Source organism: Podarcis melisellensis (genome assembly GCF_964234715.1).
Source record: "Podarcis melisellensis genome assembly, chromosome: 14".
Taxonomy (NCBI): Eukaryota; Metazoa; Chordata; class Lepidosauria; order Squamata; family Lacertidae; genus Podarcis; species Podarcis melisellensis.
This window is the reverse complement of record NC_138546.1, coordinates 52,104,523-52,119,810: the sequence shown is the minus strand read 5'-3', so window position 1 is coordinate 52,119,810 and position 15,288 is coordinate 52,104,523. Positions and strand designations below refer to the sequence as shown.

Below are 15,288 nucleotides of genomic sequence, written 5' to 3'. Positions count from 1 at the left end.
TTGTCCCCGTGTCAGTTTCAGTTTATTAGTTAATTTTTCTAGTAGGGCTGTTTCCCATACTATTTGGTACCATTGGTCCATGCTTACTCCTGACAGGTCTCTCCAGTGTCTGGTTATGGTGTTTCTGGCTGCTGAGAGCAGGTGGGTTGTGAGTTCTTTGTGGTGTAAATGGGCATTGTTGTCTTGGAAGATGTTTAGTAGGGCCAATTCTGGGGTGATGTCTATTACTTGCTTAGTTATTTTACATGTCCCTTCTTATGACCTTAGAGTTAGTTAAATGTAGTCATCAGGAGGCCTCTTAGCCAATCCACATCTTCTTGACTTCTTTCAGTCTCCTGTGGGAAATGTTTAGAAAGATAATCAATTGGGGAAGATCTTTGGGTTTTTTTGTCAGAAAGCTCCTTAATAATTCATAGAAAACTTTTGACTTTTTTTTTGCTTCCAATAGTTACCACTATTGTTTTTTTTAAACCTTGCATGCTTGTATGCTATACCATGTTACCTTGTAAATATTGTTTGATATTTCTAAGCAAGCAATATTTTTCTTAATACCTTTCAAAGTAATTTGAATAATGCTTAATGTCTGTGCAATACCTGTCACGACCCATAGGAAAATCCAGGTGTATATCACATTCTGATGAATTTTCTTAATGAAATTTATACACTGCTTGATTGTAAAAAAGCAGTTTACACAAACACAAAACAATAAAATTATCAGTTAAAACAGCTCTTTAAAACACTCAAAAGAGAAAATCAGCAATAAACTTAAAACAAATTAGAACATACATCAGGTTTTTTTTTTAGCAGGCACTGCAAAGGGAAGAGTGAAGATGCCTGTCTGGTGTTAAGAGACAGGGATGGTGGGATGTTTTAGAACATATGTGAGTAGTCTTTAGAAACATTTTTTCCCCTGAAGAACTCAAGTAGCCTACAGACTGAATGCCCAGAAGCAGATTTTAATGAGGTGAATGGATCTTATTATTTGTATGTTTCAAACAGATGTTATACATGCATATAGTTTTATTGTCCCCCCCCAAGTTTTTAGCGAGTCTTGTTCTTAATCAGTAAGCCACCTAGAGTCCCATCAGAGGAAAAGGTTGGGCATAAATAAATAATCATAACCTTACCACCAAGTAAGTGAGCATCTTGAGTAGCTACTCTAAGAAAAACGTCACCTGTCTATTTGTGGAGCCTGCGTGGCAAAGGGCACAATAAATTCTTTCCTTTGAAGAAAAGAAAAGTTGCAGATTTATATTGTCAACATGGTTATAATGAAGTAGCCAGCGGGTGTTGAGTCCCAGATACGTACGTTCAGGATTGCAGCCTTAAAGTGTCCGTGTGAGTGACAATTTAATTTTGAATTTATTTTATAGCAGATCTTTACATCGTGCAGCACACCGCACCGAGAGCGCCTCCGAGGCTGTGATTAGCTCCTCTCCATCGCTACGAAGCTGCCTCCGCGCAGCTCTGACAACCGGATCCTCGATGCCCATTTACGTTTACTCGGAAGCCGCTGTCACATTAACGGGACTCCAGATGGGCGTGCAATCGGATCTCAGGATGAAAAGGAATGCGCCGAAGTCCTGCCAGTCTCCCTTGCACGCTGGCTCGGGAGGAAGCCCTAAACACATCCAACGGCTTCCTCCCCGCAGCGCACCCCCGGGAAGCGTGCACCTGGCATGTGCGCCTGGCTCCGCTCTAGGTTGGGACCTACCGAGGTGGGCAGGCAGGCAGGCAGGCAAACGCCGCTGCGGAAGCGCCGCCAACTCCCCCAGGCAGACTCTGGAGCGGGAAGGGACTGAGCCGGAGCCAAGCCAGAAGGGACCAGAGGTGGGTTGATGGCTGAGAAGGAGGGAGGGACGAGAGAGGAGGAGGCGGGGGCCAGCCTGGGCGCTCCCCCTATAAAGGCGGCTCTGCCCGGGCTGGGGTGCTGCATTCTTGCCTGTCGCTGCTGCAGGATCAGCCTCCTTCTGGCAACGGATGGTCCTCGCCGGTGGATCTACTCGCAAGGAGGGAAACCCGTCACGTGGGGAGAGGAGGGGGTGGTCGCGGAGGAAAGAAAGCAGCGCCAGGCGATTGGCATTCCGGCGCCGCGGCTGAGCCGGCAGCTGGCGGAGGAGAGAAGCGGAGATCAGCCCCGAGAGGAGGAGCCTCCATCTAGCCCGGCGCCGCCAGCGCGGGGCTCCACGGCCCGCCGCCTGCCAGGCATCCCCGAGCTTCCCGCCGGCCGCCTGCCCTTCCTCGCGCGGAAGCGCCGCCACTTCCAGACCGCGGGAGACCCAGCTTGGGCTGCCGGGGCTGCGAGAGACCCGCCGCCGCCGCCGGGATGGGGACCCGGGAGCTGTCCGTGGTGCTGATCCTCGCCGGGGGACTCGTGCACGGTGAGCCGCTGCCTCCGAGCGAGGAGCCGTCCTTGGTGCTGAAGGAGAGTTTGCTGGGGTGGCTTAGGAGTGTCCGACCAGGACTTTTGGTCTGGACCGCACACGTCTCACAGGCATTCCTCGTCCTCGCCCCCGCCCCCCCCCACATCGCCAAACACATGCATTCTGTCTTAGTTTGGATGATCTAGTCTGGATAGAGAGGAAGTTTCCTCTGAGCTTGTGGGAGCATTTCCACCTCCTGATATTTCCCCTGCATGGCTTCCAGAGAAGAGGGCGTACTTTGATGATATTTATGTTATTTATGTATGGTGTATATTTTAAGACCCTTAGATCCTGCCTTTTAATAGGGTTTTTGGTGTGGAGAACCCCTCCCTCCCTGAAAAACCTCCATAGTAATGATGTAAGTAATATGCTAAAGTAAAGAAAGAATCACAAAAAGAATATACTAGCCAAACAAGGACAAAGTATGGATTGCTTTCAGCATGCATGATTTTGGACCTGCTCTGCATGTCTCTCTGGATAAAGCCTGGAATTGGCTCACCTGATCATTGCAGGGTATCAGGAAGGTGCTCAAGATAGTGGGCACCAGCAGGTAAGGTGAAAGATTTGTATTATCAACTCCTAATTCAGCTTGAAGATCATTAGGCGCTTGAGAACATGAGAGCTTAAAAGGACAAGAGTCTTTTGGCACTTTAAAGAACAACACATTTATGATGCCATAAACTTCCATGGACGAGTCCACCTTGTCAGGCTATCTTTATTGCAATTATAGCATTTATATCCCAGCCTTTCCTCCCAGGAGCTCAATATGGTGTACATGGTTCTTCCTCCTCCTTGCTGAATCCCCACAACAACCCTGCAAGGTAGGTTAGGCTGAGAGGAGCAGTGACTGACCAAGGCCCCTCAATGAACTTATGACTGAATGGTTGGAACCCTGGTCTCCCAGGTCCTAGGCCAATACTTTAACTGCTTCACCACACATGGCATTACGTGTATATAAGCACTGAGTGTACATACACATGGCATTGGAGGTGGGTGGGTGATTGTAAACAGGGAGTTCAGAGAGAAATTGACTGCAGAAAAGTATAGGCAGTGATAATCATGTAACTAACAGAAGTAAGTCACTAAAGCATTTCAGCATTTCAAAGTTATGTTGCTCTAATATGGTTTTTTTGTAACATTCTCAGTGACAGATACTGTTGGATTTAGCCCCCCCCCCCAATAGATTAAGGGCTACAGCAAAGCATTTTAAGTCCCATTGATTTTCCTTGGAGAGATTTGAGGATGCACTAACCTCTCCTGAAGTACTGTACTTGAGTTTGCATCAAGCCCAAGGTGTACAAATCTTGGCTTCATCAAATAGATACAAAGCCTGAAATCCAGTACTTGAGAGTAAAGTTCTGTTGAATTCAGTGGGACTTAGTTATTTCCACACAGGTTGTAGTTGTGCTGTGAAGCTGAAAAACTAACTTAAGAGGAAGCCTGATTGAACTTGATAGGGGTTACTTCTGAGTAGACATACAAAAGATTGCACTGTTAGTGCAACTGTGTGAAAATGAATTAGGAAGACTAATTCCCTTTTTAAAAAGTATCCTTCAAAAGCTGAATTTCCACAAAGATACAGTTGGTCCATTCTTAGCATTTCTGTGAAGTTTAACATAAATGAAATGTATTATTAGAATAATAGATTTATAGAATTATAGAGCTGAAAGGAACCATGAGGTCATCTAGTCCAGCCCCCTGCAATGCAGGAATCTTTTTGTCCAATGTGGGGCTTGAACCCAGAACCCTGAGATTAGGAATCTCATGCTCTATCAACTGAGCTATGTTCATTTATATGGTTGTGTGTATGTGTGTGTGTGTGTGTGTGTTTGGTGAATCTATATAAAGACACCAATACTTCAAGAGGAAACTTTGAAAATGTGGACATTAAAAAGAGAAAAGAAAAAAGAATGCTGAAAAGTTTGCCAGTTTTCAAATTTGTGTGAATCTTCATTTCAGTTCCTATCCTCACAGCAGCTTTTTATGCTCCTGCTTAAAGTGTACAATTTTTTAAAAAGGTGAGCACATGAAGTGTTTTGGGAAAGGATTCTCCCGTCAGATAGCCAGTGACCAAGCAGCGCACCCAACTCTCTAAATAACTGCAGGACGCTTGTGGGGAATCCTCACTCTCCCTGTCTAAATTATTCATACACCCATTTGGGACCAAATCAACCTTCCTCATTGAAATGTTTCAATTTTGACTCAAAGCCCTTGAATGAGGGTCTAATTCTGACATGATATTTCCACATATGCAGATCCTTATCAAAATGCATGTATTTGTGTGTACATGGTTATGCTAGTGTGCATTTGTGACATGTGCAGGTGAGTTGATGTGGGATTGATGTTGTTATTTTCTACAATAGCCCCATCAATGAATATGACATTTGGTAGAAGTCATAAAATCAAATACAATCTGAATCTCAGAAGCAGGGGGAAATAATTAAGGGAAGGAGGAAGGATGGGGAAGAGAAGGAGATGGAGATACAAGAACAGCAGCACTTTCTAACATATGCATTGGGATGACAAATAAAATGCGTGGTCCCTCATATTTTTCCTCCCCATCCCTTTTTCCTTTGCCCTTAGAGTGTCAGCTTGTGGGCAAGAACAGTCTTACTTTAAAACAAAAAAAATTCCTTCCAGTAGCACCTTAAAGACCAACTAAGTTAGTTCTTGGTATGAACTTTCGTGTGCATGCACACTTCTTCAGATACCTGAAGTATCTGAAGTACCTGAAGTATCTGAAGAAGTGTGCATGCACACGAAAGCTCATACCAAGAACTAACTTAGTTGGTCTTTAAGGTGCTACTGGAAGGAATTTTTGTTGTTGTGACTATGGCAGACCAACACGGCTACCTATCTGTAACCAGTCTTACTTTAATTGATCATATCTAATCTGCTCTGAGAGCTTTTTCAGCAGAGGAGTACAAGGCTCTAAATAAATAAACAAACATTACAAAATGCGTAAGTCAATGCATATACAGGAACACAATGTGAGGAATGACACCAGTTTGCCAAAGCTATCTTCTTAAGCAGAGAAATGTCAAATTGGTGAAAAGGCTAGTATCCAATGGTAGCCAAAGCCTGAGCAGAGAGAGATCCGTTGCATCACTTGCCTTCATTCAAACTACCAATGACAAGGAATGTTTGTACTTACAGCAAGCTGTGCTTTAGAACTTCTTATAAATGCCAATCCCCCAAGTGGGCTTGCTCTAAGCGCATTTTTTTTCTAACCAATCAGCTTTGAGCAGATATTGGTCATGCTATGGAGTTCCCAGTGAGAAACTCAATAGCAATCCCAGTGGGCTTGTTATCATAGTTGATCAGCTGATTGGCACTTTCAGCAAGCCTGCTTTGGGCAAGCATTAGCTGAGCTACAAAGTTTTCATTGGGAACTCTATAGCACAGCAGATCAAGTTTTTGGCTCTTCTAGCAAGGCTGCTTTGGGCAGGCATCAGCTGTGCTATGAAGTTCCCAGTTCCAGCCTGTTTGCAGTTGCCTCCAGCCAGCTGACTGGCACTGACTGCAAGCATTCCTTGCCAAGGAACAGTTGGGAACATTATAAGAAAATAGAAAGGGCCTGCTAGATCAGGCCAATGTCCCATTGAGTCCAGCATCCTGTTCTCACAGTGGCCAGCCAGATGCCCCAGTGGGAAACCCACAAGCAGAACCTGAGCACAAGTGCAGCTCTCCTCTCCTGTGGTTGCCAGCAACAGCTATTCAGAAGCCTTGCTGCCTCCAGCTGTGGGGGTAGAGCAGGGCCATCATGGCGAGTAGCCAATTCTCCTCTAAAGCCATCCAAGTTGGTGGCCATCACTGCCTCCTGTGGGAGAGAGTTCCATAGTTTAACTATGTACTGTGTGAATAAGTACTTGCTTTTATTTGTCCTGAACATTCTTCCTCAGAAGCCACATCACCACCTGATGCACACTTGATGACACATATGAAGTCAGGTGTGAGGGGCAAGTAGGTGTGCTTTTGGGGGAAATTGACTTATTGGCCAAATTTGGAGCCCCACCAGGCCCAATTTAGCCCGTGGGGTGGATGTTCCCCACTTCTTCTGCAAGGGAAGTAATCAGGAGGAGTGTCTCCCACTGTTCAGAGGATGTACATGGAGAAAGCACTTGAGAAGAGATGGCTATGTTGTTTGGACACCGAAACTTCTTCTCACAACTGTAATCCTGTACAGACACAATGCTTGCTAATAACCTTCACTTGGTCCAAAATGCAGTGTCCAGGTTACTGGCAGCGGTTGCATTCAGAACTCTTTTAACCCCCATTTTAAAACTGCTGCATTGGCTGCCAGTTGGTTTCCAGGCCCAATTTAAGGTGCTCATGCTAGTGCTTACAGCGCAAAGTCACTTGGGCCCCAAATACCTGAAAGGTTGCCTCCTTCCCTAGTGGCCTTCTTGGGTGCAGAGATCATCAGAGAGGCCTCTTGGCAGAAGTGCTGGTGGTGGTCCAGGAGATAGGGCATTCTCTGCTGCAGCCCTTAATTGCGGGATTCCTTTCCCATAATGATTGTGATTCCCCCCTGGGAGCTTATAGGGAAGGGCTGGTAATAACTCAGATTAATAACAACAGCTGCAGCAGCAACCCAGAGAAGTGAGCTTTGCAGGGTCTACAGCAGCAGCAACTGACCACCTAAATATTTAGTATCATGTGCACTTGTGAGATCTGGCTCTGTTTCTTTTCCCCTGAATGATGTACACTTTGTCCAGACCCTACGGGATGGATTTATAGAAGCCAGGATGATTTTTTAAATGGATCTTTTGACTCTAGCCAACCTCACACTCCCACTCTTGTCTAGGGCTCTTTTTGCTGGTAATTCCCAAATTATCTCTGGCTGAAGGCATACTTTGTGTTCCCTGGTCATCCCCACTGGACCTCAGTGGTGTAGTTGAGCTTGTAATATATTCTTGGCTGCCGGAATAAGAAATCTCTCTCTCTCTCTCTCTCTCTCTCTCTCTCTCTCTCTCTCTCTCTCTCTCTCTCTCTCTCTCTCTGTGTGTGTGTCTACATCTATGGTTGGAGTCTTCTTCATCTTTTTAAAGCCACGGCATCTCATCCAACCCTCATCCTTGATACAACTCACAATTAAATGAAGCTTTGCGCCTTTCCAAAGATGCCTGATTTAGAAGGGCCAAGGAAGTGATCTGGTCCTAGATGAATCTCTCTCTCTCTCTCTCTCTGCTTTGAACTAAAGCAAAATTAAAAGTCCACATCCAGATTCTGCACCAAGAAAAGAAGAATTCTGCACTCAAGATGAATGATTAAAACTGAGCAAAGTTGCATATTTCTTTCATTTTTTTGATAATCAGATTTTTTACTACTTTGGGAAAACTTCCAAGATCAGGCGAAGAGACAGAGACGGGGCACTGCTCCAAAGATGACTAGTGAGCTTTGGAACTGAGCAGGGATTTGAATTCAAGTCTCCCTATTCATTTTAATCACTATACCACACTGTGTCTTATTACTCTCACAGGGAAGATGCCAGGCTAGACTGAGAAGCAGTGGATTGCCTAAGGCAGTCTTTGCCAACCCTGGCAGCCTCCATTTGTTTTGCCTGCACTGGGGCTGATGGGAATTGTGGTTCAAAACACCATGGTGGAAGCGCACCTGACATTACCTACAGAGTGCTTTGTGGAGTTGAGATTTAAATGGAGCCTTTGTGGCTCAAGGGTTGCACTCTGAGCACTTGCCTGTCACCAGATCTCAGTAAGATTTTTCAGTAGCATGACAGTTAGCTGTTTGGCTCTACCCACTGCTGATTTGAGCAGAGTTTTGAACCTGTCAATGACATTGAGTTGACAGTGACATTTTTGTAAACTCCTCTCTATTTGCCTCTGTTTCTGCAGTGTCCCTGCAGGGAGAGTACCAGAGGAAACTCTACAAGGAACTCCTGAAGAATTACAACCCTTTGGAAAGGCCTGTGGCCAATGACTCTCAGCCGCTCACTGTCTCCTTCAGCCTCAGCCTCAGGCAAATCATGGATGTGGTAAGTCTTTTCATTTGTATAATCCAGATCTCAGTGACAGATAAGGTCTTACGTAGTAGCAGGTTCACTGGCAAACACTGGAACCAATTCCAGGGGGTCGCGGGTGCTTTGGCATCCACAATAATACATTTGTGGGACTGGGGCCACACAAAGTCAAAGTCAAATTGAATTCCTTCATTGCGGGGCTGAGATATTACCTGCAATGCAACTGGTCAGTTAAGTATTTTTATGTATTTACTTGATTTAGTTGCCCCCCTGCCCCCTGGCTACACCCATGCCACCTTATGAAATGCATTGGGCCATAATAAATTGTCCATTGTACACCTTCAGAGTAAGATTACCAGATTTTTTTCAAAGAATCCAGGGACACTTTTTTTTAAAAAAAAGAGAGAAAAAAAGTTATTTAAATTTTTTTTTTAAAAGAAGTAATATCTTCTCTTCTGTGCTCTCCTCTGCCGCGTGGCCTTCCTCTGGGCCCCGGCCTGCTCTCTTGGAGTACTAGCCACTGTGGAGTAGGCTTGGGTCGGGCTTGGGCTCAGCCACATGTCCTTGCCCTCCCGGTGCTCTCCTATCTCTCCTCCTCAGTGGTGGCAGTGGCGCGGCGAGGTCGGGGCTCTCCTCTTTTTTCTCCTTCCTCTTTCTCTCTCTTCCTTCTCCTTCTCCTCTCCTCTCTGCGTCGGCTCTGGGGTTTTCCTGGCCCCAGAGCACCACTGGGCAGTTGGCTGGGAACTCTCACTCCTAGCTCAATTTGGGTCATGGTGTGTGTGTGTGTGTGTGTGAGCAGTTTCCCCCAGTTGACGCACCAGGTGTCCCCAGGTCCCTGTCAGCAGTGGCAGTAGCAGCAGCAGTCTCAGCAGCCCAGAGCCAGCCTGGTAGTGCAGTTGGCTCAGGCTGGCTTCAGGGGCTGCTCACTGCCATGGCGCCCACCATTTTGCCTCGCCGGAAGTCTCCATATGATGTGTCTTGTGCCGTTGAACCAATCACAACATTCATTCCCTACTAATAAATCTACAACACTTAAAATATAAATCCGGGTACATTAAATGAAATCTGGGGACGGATTTTGTCCGGGGACAGATTTGTAAATCCGGGGACTGTCCCCGGGAAACAGGGACATCTGGTAACCATATTTTAGAGGCCTCCTCTCTCCTCCATTTCTGGTTTATGACTTTAAAGAAGACTGTTAAAACGTTGCATTTCCATCCTCTGGCTTCTGCTCTATATATTCCATAGCAAATACTCTTGTGCTTTAATAGCAAGGCAATAAACTTTGTTATTTATAGGATGGATTAAGCTATTTTGCTCCTTTAAGTAGAATATTTTGTGGGTGGGGGGAACAATCTAAGAAAAATGATTAGAGTTATGTAACTGTTTTTGTTGTCTAAAGCTGTGAAATTGTTTTTTCAGACACTTTGGGGAAAAACACTCCTGAAGTTTTTCCTCTCGGTGTGACACTAATAGAAATTCTGCAGTTAATCTGCTTGATATGTGAATGACCAACAGGCAAGGGCAACGTCTGGTGATTCCTTATTCCTGGGTATATCAGACATAGGGTTGCAAAATTTAACAATAGCCACAGTAGATGGAAATCAAGGGCAGGTTGTCAGCTGATCAGGATAACACTCTGCACCCACTTATTTATCTGGAGAATTTTTATTCAACCGCCATTGCATTGTCAAAATAATGCTCAATTTGGCTCACATCATATTTAAACCCCTGAAAGGCACCTAACTTTCACGATGTACTTCATAAAATCCATTAACAATGGCATCTTTTGCATACTAAATTGAGCAGGTGGCCAAGCATCAGGGATGCAGGAAGCTGTGGCCCTCCAGATGTCAGACTCCAACTCCCATCAGCCCCACAAGCATGACCATCTTCCCCATCCCAGCCATGCACAGGGGTAGTAACAGATACATTTTTAAAAGTGCCACAGGGTTCTGTATTGGGCCCATTGTTGTTTAACGTCTTTATAACCTCTTTATAAACAACTTAGGTGAAGGGATTGAGGGGATGCTCATCAAATTTGCAGATGACACCAAACTGGAAGGGGTAGCTAATGCCACAGAAGACAGAATAAGGATACAAAATGACCGTAACAGATTGGAGAACCAGGCACAAGCTAACAAAATGAATTTCAATAGGGACAAATGTAAGGTCCTGCACTTAGGCAGGAAGAACCAGATACACAAATATAAGATGGGAGACAGTTGGCTTGCTAGCAGTACATGTGAAAAGGATCTAGGGGTCTTGGTGGACCACAAGCTGGAACATGAGTCAACAGTGTGGTGAAGCAGCAGCAGCAGCAAAACAAACAAACAAACAAACAAACAAACAAAAACAAACAAGCACTAATGCTATTCTAGGCTGCATCAGATCAAGGGAAGTAATAGTCTCACTCTATTCTGCCTTGGTCAGACCACATCTGGAATACTGTGGCCAATTCTGTGCACCACAGTTTAAGAAGGATGTTAACAAGCTGTAACGTGTGCAGAGTAACATAATCAAGAGGATCAATTGTCTGGAAACTAAGCCTTATGAGGAAAGGTTGAGGGAGCTGTGTATGTTTAGCCTGGAAGATATGATTGCTACCTTAAAATATCTCAAGGGCTGTCATGTGGTAGATGGAGTAAGATTTTTTTAAAAAATGCTCTGGTGGGTGGGACTTGAACCAATGGCTTCAAGTTACCAGAAAGGAGATTCTGACTAAACATCAGGAAGAACTTTCTGGTGATAAGAGCTGTTTGACAGTGGAATTCTCTCCCTTGGGAGGTTGTGGACTCTCTTTTCCTGGAGGTTTTTAAGCAGAGGTTGGCTGGCCATCTATCATGGATGCTTCAGCTGATATTCCTGCATTGCAAGGGGCAGGACTAGACGACCTTTAGGATCCTTTCGAAGTCTTCAATTCTATGATTCTAAAGACAAGTTTTAGGAATAAATGTAGCAGCCCCCTATAATTCACCATTTAAGATCCCTCAAAGTAGAATCCACTGCTAGCCATCAACTTCCCAATTATGGTACTTTATCTCTCTGCTTTGCATACTTAGAAGGAACCATTGACTAGATTACTTGAGGTATTGCATGCCTCCTCTGACATGGATCCTGCTCCATTGCTCATCTGGTTCTCTCATAGCAAATGTCCTTTGGCCTTCTCATTCCTTCATCCCCTTGCTTGTTAATTCACAGCTGGATGTGCCAGGCATTCACATGGATGAGAATGGCTTCTGTGGGAAAAATGCCCCTCTTCAAAAGGAGAAGAAAATATGGGAAAGCAAACCGTTGCTAAAGTAGCAGGCACAGTTGGCAGCTGAACCCAGAAGATATATAAGCTGCTTATCAAAACTCTGCAGCCTCTCCTACTTACAGTAGCCTTAGGGGAAGCTCATCAAATCAATATTGTTCTTTTAATTGTTTGAGTTTTGTAAGCAGATTGGAGTGGGGGGGGGGGCTATCCTTCCTATCCACCATTCTGTTTTGAGATTTTTCCCTTGTGAAACCTCAATCCTACTCAGTTTGCCACCACACCAGGATGAAGACTCAATGAAATGTAGGTATTTTATTAAAATTTAACGAGGACCTGCAAAACAAAATTGATTAGCCAAATTCAATCAATGTAACCAAATCAAATTTGTGCAGGTAGTTTTTAATAGATAGGGGTAATTCAACTCACATCACCTGTGCAAGTTAAGAGCTACAGTTGGGGTATATGAGCCCACCAGGCACATCATGTCTCCCTTGGCCAACATTCACCCCATGTGTCCGCCTGGTCAGAGGGCACCCCTCCCCAGCACCTGGGGAGCAACAGCAACTAAGAGATACCCACACCCCAACACTACCTCAGGTGGGAGATTAATCTTTCCTAGTCTACATGCCAATTAGTGTGGAGGAGGCAAACAAGAGAAGAGCCGGTCAGGATCTCCCCTCCCTTAAATCCACTACTCAGCCCCTTGGAAACAGACAACTTGCCTTAAGGTCCACACTGCAAAATGGGTGTCAAATTAAGAAGAAGATAGAGTACAGGTGGAGCAGGCTTAAATCCCCTGCCCTGCCTCTCCCCATTCGGCAAAATTGCCATCAGGCAATAACTGTCTCCATCTTGTCTTGTCATCTTCCAGGAGAGGATGGGTGCGGAAAATTTGCCCCCCCCCATGGTGGAATGGCATTCTTAGGAGGCAAGTTGAGATTTATCAGTTTTGTTGTTGTTTTTAAAATTCAAACATATTTCTAACTAATGGACCATCCCAAGCAGTTAAATATTCTACAGGCACAGCTTTTTATAAAAAAATTATCAGGAGTTATGAAAGAATACTAAACACATATTCAAATTTATTCCCAGTTTTCCCTACTAAATATGTGGATGTGTACTTTGAAGATATTTTGCCAAAAGGAACTTTTGACATGGATGCTGCCAGGAATTCTGTAGCACAGCAGTGTAAGCCATTTTAAAAACTTGACTATATCCTTATGCTATAGAAATACCTGGAATTTGGTTATTGCAGAAAAAAGTAACACATAAGTTACTGGCCTCTAAGGGACAGGAAGATCCTGTTCAATTGCATTCAGTATGGGGAGATTTTTAGTTCATATAGTGTTCAGATTTGCAGGTATCTCTCTCTGTGCCACCTAGAGAAATATGGTTGTCAATATTTTAGGTTGGATGTTTAGGCTTTGACACCCCGCCTTTAGTTGAACGTATTATTGAGATTTTTTATTGTTTACCTGCCCCTGAGGCTCTATAATAATTGGAAAACTTATAAATATATATTAAAGAATAATAATACTAATACAAAAACTTGCATTCAAGATACAACTTAGACTTGATATAGCAGAAGACCCAAGACAAGGGTCACCCATGAGGTTTTTCCTTGGTTTTGCTAATTTGCAGCTCACAATGCTAGGGCTGGCCCTGTCATTAGGCTGAGTGAGGCAGGGGCCTCAAGTGGCAGATGCTAGGGATTGTGGCAGGAGCCTAATTCAGCCTTACTTCACATGGACTAGCCTGCTCTGTGCTCCTTAAGCTAGCCACACAGGGTGCTGTTGCTCACCTGCCCTCAGAAGGCCAAACATGTCCTGATGGTTCCTGAGAGGGGATCTCCGCGCAGTGTGGGTACAGTGGCAGTGCCAGTCCAATGCTCTGGCTGCCACACCTGCACCATGCTGAGGTCTCTGTACCTCCCCTTCTCCCTCTCCAGAACTGGCAGTGATGTTCAGCATTGGTACTCAGAAAGCCATTCATGTGAAGAGAACATATTTTGTGCCACCCAGCTGATGGAGAGGTTTCTGGGCACCATTGTCATTTGTTTACCCCACCCTCTTAATGCAGAATAAAGAGCACTGGGATATGAAAAAATAAGAATAATAAGAATAATTTTATTATTTATACCATGCCCATCTGGCTGGGTTGCTCCAGCCTCTCTGGGTAGCTTCCAACACATATAAAATCATAAAATCAAATCATGTTGCAACATTTGGGACTTTTTAGTTTAGAGGAAAAGGCAAGTAAGAGGCAATATGCTAGAAGTTTATAAAATTATGCAAGGCATAAAGAAAGTGGATATAGAAAAGTTTCTCTCTCATGACACTAGAACTTGGGGATATCCAATGAAGCTAAAGGTTGGAAGATTCAGGATAGATGGAAGAAAGTATTTTTTCACGCAGTACATAGTTAAAGTGTGGAACTCCTGTGGGAGGCAGTGCTGGCCACTAACCTGGATGGCTACAGAAGTGGAAAGGGCAAATTCATGGCAGAGGGCTATCACAAGCTACGAACCACGATGTCAATGGCTCTGCCTCCAGGGTTGCAGGTAGTAATGCTTTGAATGCCACTTGTTGGAAAGCACGCAAGGGAAGGGTGCCTCTGTGCTCAAATCCTGCCTGCTCCCCCCCCCAGGGATCAGGCCACTGAGAGAACAGGCGGCTGAGCTAGATGGGCCACTGAGCTCTTTTTATTGAGAAATAACACAATAGTCTTAAATGGTCATCTTTGAAAAGCATTTGTAAATTGTATATGTCACTTTAATTGGAAATGTTTGAAGCAGAAACAAATGGAGCATTCCTTTTTAAAGAAAACACACCCATCCTTTCAATCTGATTATAATTATTCCATGTATCAAGATTTCATCCTAACAGAAACACGTGACCTTTAAAACAGGTTACAACCACTCCATGTATCAAAGTTTCATCTCACTTCCTTCCTTAACAGCATAAAATTCTTGGTCAACAAATCATCTGTTTTATGCAAAATATTGATCCCTGAGAATTTTACAGCTTCTTGATCCATGTAAAAATAATAATTGCAAAACTTCACAGAGCTGGCTTCATCACCTGAATCATATTTCACCCGTTATTACTGTATTTTCAGTATTTATCAGCTAACCAGGTACTGCTGCATAATTCTTGGCTGGTAATTTTAAAACCCCATAAAGTAAGTAAATGTGTTGTAACTGAGGGGTTGGCCTTTTATGCTCTGGCACCTTTATTAGAACCACCTTTCAGTCAGCATCATGTTTTGCACATCTGATTGACTCTTGTGGGAAACATGACAGTGGATGGGATGCATTCCTGGCTGGATCCAGCAGGACTCCTTTTCTATCCTTCTTAGCCTTAAGACAGGAATGGGCCCTCCATGCATCAAGGAAGAATACCTTGAGCACTGCTTCTCTATCCCCTCCCACCAAAGACGAGGAAGCTGTGCAGTGCTTGGCTCTGGACAGGGGCAGGATATGTAGGACTCAGAGTGTTGTAGCCAATGTGAGGGAGTGGTCAGGCCAGGGTGTATAACTCCCACCCCAAATCACTTTGCTCTTTGCAACTTGAGCTCTGCTTCTGGCCTTTTGCCCAGGTTACAAGGCAAGGTTACTTGGTCCTGAA

At 44.5% G+C, this 15,288-nt stretch overlaps 1 protein-coding gene across 2 annotated transcripts in view; it reads left to right on the top strand.

Moving 5' to 3' along the window:
• Positions 1 to 774: 774 nt before the first annotated feature.
• The window catches only part of CHRFAM7A (CHRNA7 (exons 5-10) and FAM7A (exons A-E) fusion), a gene marked incomplete at its 5' end in the record, with an annotated part of 79,024 nt that continues 64,510 nt past the window's right edge, over positions 775 to 15,288 (top strand). Inside the window, 2 exons of one of the 2 annotated variants that reach the window (XM_081887732.1) lie at positions 775 to 1,830; positions 8,279 to 8,418. In XM_081887732.1, the coding sequence (XP_081743858.1) occupies positions 8,410 to 8,418 (9 nt within the window). Of the gene's footprint in view, positions 1,831 to 2,326; positions 2,382 to 8,278; positions 8,419 to 15,288 lie in introns of those variants that run through there. The other variant, XM_081887730.1, reaches the window with a different exon arrangement.